This window comes from Opisthorchis viverrini, assembly GCF_000715545.1.
Source record: "Opisthorchis viverrini unplaced genomic scaffold opera_v5_686, whole genome shotgun sequence".
Classification (NCBI taxonomy): Eukaryota; Metazoa; Platyhelminthes; class Trematoda; order Opisthorchiida; family Opisthorchiidae; genus Opisthorchis; species Opisthorchis viverrini.
The window spans coordinates 6,375-9,987 of record NW_008752352.1 but is presented as its reverse complement, the minus strand read 5'-3'; the positions used below and the strand labels follow the sequence as shown (position 1 = coordinate 9,987).

At 43.8% G+C, this 3,613-nt stretch overlaps 1 protein-coding gene across 1 annotated transcript in view; it reads right to left on the bottom strand.

The window, feature by feature from the left end:
• The window catches only part of T265_11985 (hypothetical protein), a gene marked incomplete at both ends in the record, with an annotated part of 23,117 nt that extends 20,703 nt beyond the window's left edge, over positions 1-2,414 (bottom strand). The window contains 2 exons of the mRNA XM_009178851.1: positions 43-544; positions 2,369-2,414. Coding sequence (XP_009177115.1) covers positions 43-544; positions 2,369-2,414 — 548 coding nt within the window. The remainder of the gene's footprint in view (positions 1-42; positions 545-2,368) is intronic.
• Positions 2,415-3,613: the final 1,199 nt, after the last annotated feature.

The following is a 3,613-nucleotide window of genomic DNA, read 5'->3' as shown; positions in this document are numbered from 1 at the left end:
ATTTGCGTTATTTGCTTCCTGTCTGATAAATAGGAGGCAAACCACTGAAATAAGGTTCCCGTGATGCCAACGGTGCTAAGTTTGTGTAGCAGGGAGGCGTGGGGGACCTGGTCGAAGGCTTTTTGGATGTCTAGATAGACTGTTACTATGGCGTATCCAGCGTCGTAAGCTGCTGTGATGGTCTCAAAAAAGTGAAGCTGGCAGCCGTTTACGGATCTCTGAGATAGGAATCCATACTGTCGATCATCTATGGCGTTTGTAGCTAGGAGAAACCTGATTAAAGGGCCTTTTACCAGACGTTCGAGGGTTCGCATTAAAAGAGGAGTATGGTGGATCCCTCTGTAATTTGTAGCAGTTTGCCTGGATCCGGATTTAAAATGGGGGCGAACGACATATTGTTTCCATTGAGAGGGGACGATTCCAGAGTTTACTGAGTGGGTAAAAAGATTTAGGACAAGTGTTTTGACATCTTGACCGCCATATCTCAGGACACGCGATGGTATGCCGTCACCTCCCGGCGTTGCCAAATTTGGCAGGATATCAACTGCCACGCGGAAAATTCACGCTGTATTCACAGTGTTGCGCTCTTAAATGCGTACAGCCATCTTGCCCGAGACAACGAGGGCCATATCAGACTAAAGAATACTTGATAACAGTCAGCGCCACTGAATCTAAACTCTTCAAACTGTTGATCGGCGAAATGTCTACGGTGCTTGAACGTGGTTTTTCATCGTGTATGGCTGATGTAAAATACCGGAAGCTTGTGAACTACTACAGGCCCTGGATCAATTTGTACATGGATTTAAAGGTTACTCCACTAATTGCAAGTGCTACAGTTTTTTCAGTCACAGTGAGAGGCGGAGGCACGTGAGAAGAAACTAAATAATATCAAAGATACGGACTTCAAACTTCCTCGAACTCCGAGGTTGAGGTTTTTGCTATCGGAAAATTCTGCCCAATTAGCGTCCCTAGATCCTGCTATTCCCTGCATTAATCCAAAAAAATTTTATTTCGGAATCCTGAATAAAAACTACTGGCAACGCAAAATGTGAGTGCAATATCGTGAGAAAAGTTCAAAGCAGTCATTCGCTAAATGAAAGCCCGACGTCTTTGAAGTGCTAGTGCTTCAATCACAAACGCTTTCGAAGCCATGGGTCTTAGATTCCAATGCGCAACTCAAGTTCAAACTTCCAGCTATTTTCCAAAAAGAGCATACTATGTACCCGTGCAAAAATATCGTTAGATCCTGGGGCCAAGCTCCATTGCACAAAACCTGCATCTACTAATCTCAAACACTACAGCCAGGCACTTGCCCCGAATTCACGGGGCGCCCAAACCTTAAGAGCTGTAAGGGAGACCGGACCTGAAGGCTCAATTACGTTTATCGACTACGGACAGGCTTTTTCGTGCCAAAAAATAAAAGTTCAGTTGGTGGCGCTAATCATTCATCTGGAATAATGAGGCTCTCACTGACGCCGGAAGATGAATCTAGTAACCCAACGCCGGTTGCTGCGGTTTGAGGCTGAAGATTGAAACATATGAGGGTTAGGCGCAGCGGCATGTTTGGTTTTCGTTGGAAAAACAATTCTCCGTCTTCATGGTATCAGACCTTGCGGTGGGAGTGGCGAAGGGCTTCTGTGAGGTTCCCTTTCATGAGTTTGCCAATAACTGGTGTCAAGCGCACTGCCCGGTGTTAAACTATCAACGATTTATCCTTTGTTCGGTTGCCCCAGAACAGCTACTTTTTAGTAACGTAGGCGGTCGAAATTAGTAAAAAATAAATGCAGCAACGTAAACGTTCGGCGAATCGAGGAATAAGGATGAAATTTGTCGAGACAGAAGATTAGAAATGGTTCAATTTACTGACTCTAATCGTCATTCCCAGGTAGCGGCATCTGTATTTCTACGGAGAAATATATTGAAAACGGTCACTCCGAAATAGCGGATTTGGTCGAGGCATAAGAGTTTGACGATCAACTGTGTCCCTCTAAAGCTTGAAAATTTCATTCGAACGCGCAAACCTCACTGAGCGCTTCAGCATGGGAGAGGGAAGTCTCTTGCATTGGCTTTGCTTAATAATATGGGTTTTCGTAAGGAGACCTATTTCACGGCTCTAGTTTGCAAAGGTGCATTAATTCTTCATCTTTGAAGGTAGGAAGCAAATTTTCCAACGAAAAAGGTCACGTTCTGTATATTTTACTGGCATCAAAAGCCGAAAATTCTCGAGGTAACCCGCAGTTTGATTTTGAGCCCGACCCTTGTGCTCGGCTGTGAGATTTCGATTACGACACTGCTAGTGAGTCTGGTTTTTAAATATTGACGTTTCAACACCATCTGCATACAGGCACCTGGATTTCTATGTAAGCACCAGGAATGACCTTCTTTATAGTGGCGTAATCAAACATAGGAGCCATTTTTTAAGCACTTTCAAAACGCTCCCAAAGTATTTTGCTTGTAAACAGGTGTGTCAGTCGCTGGCAGCAATGCGTACAGCTAAAAATTATGGAACACTAGGATAATGGTAATCGGGTGGTGCTGGTGAAAAATATTGTCATGGGCAGTGTGTGGCTAATTTTCATTGCAGATGAGATGTCACGTACAAGCACTGTTTTACGGAGGCTGGTGCCATGTATAGACAAATAAACTGACAAACGAACTCTTATCTTACTTAGCACTATTGTGGAATGTAGATAGCTGGAGTTCGCTGCTTGGTCGTTCGTCTGTTCGCCGAGCTTGGCAGCTGGATCGCAAACGTTTCATCACCAATGTAGGTGACATCGTCAGTGCAGGATTGTTGCTGGTAGGATACTGCTTGAGACCATCGATATTAGTGACCATGCCGGAAGATCCTTCTTGGCGCATTGGGAATGGAGGGATAGGCGCCCCTCTATATAGTGATTTGAATAAAATTAACTAGTTCCCTGTCAACCCCAATGAGGTGATCCGGTTTGTTGTAGCAGTCCTTAACATTGTCTATTCTAAAACCAATTTTTGTATCAGGCATGTATAACCTGCACTTAGTCACCATATCCACGGTACAGTATTTTTCAATAAACATTTTTGATGAACAGGGTTTTGAAATTTTGCTGGTGACACTGGGGAAATTGGAATCACTAAACACGATCGTTCTAAGTTGCATGCCCAGGGTCTTCTGAAATCAACACCGATAAAAAACCTTCGTATGAACTTTTAGCATTTTAAGCTATTTATTCAAAAAGCAAAACCCTCCACTGACATCCACAGTTATGTTCCAATTTATCCAAACGCACTAAAGGTCTATCCATGGACTGTCGAAGACAGAGATGTCCAGGGAACTTCATTGCTCTATCTTCTTCCCTGTTTAGTGGATGTGCGAGTCGCTTGGAGTACATAACAATATCTAGGTATCTTTTGTCCGCGTGAACCCAAAATGAAGGAGATGTCCGCAGCACATATACTAAAACGCTTTCCACTTCCGCGGCAGCTGTCCCCCCGAAATCAGCCAAGATCGAAACACTCTTCTCAGCTTGGTGGAATTTTTATGATAAGCGACGGGCGTTTTGCTAAGTTTTTGCTAAGGTTCTGTCTTAGTCCAAATAATGACCCTTTTGTAGTAATGTCTCTCTATCTTGGA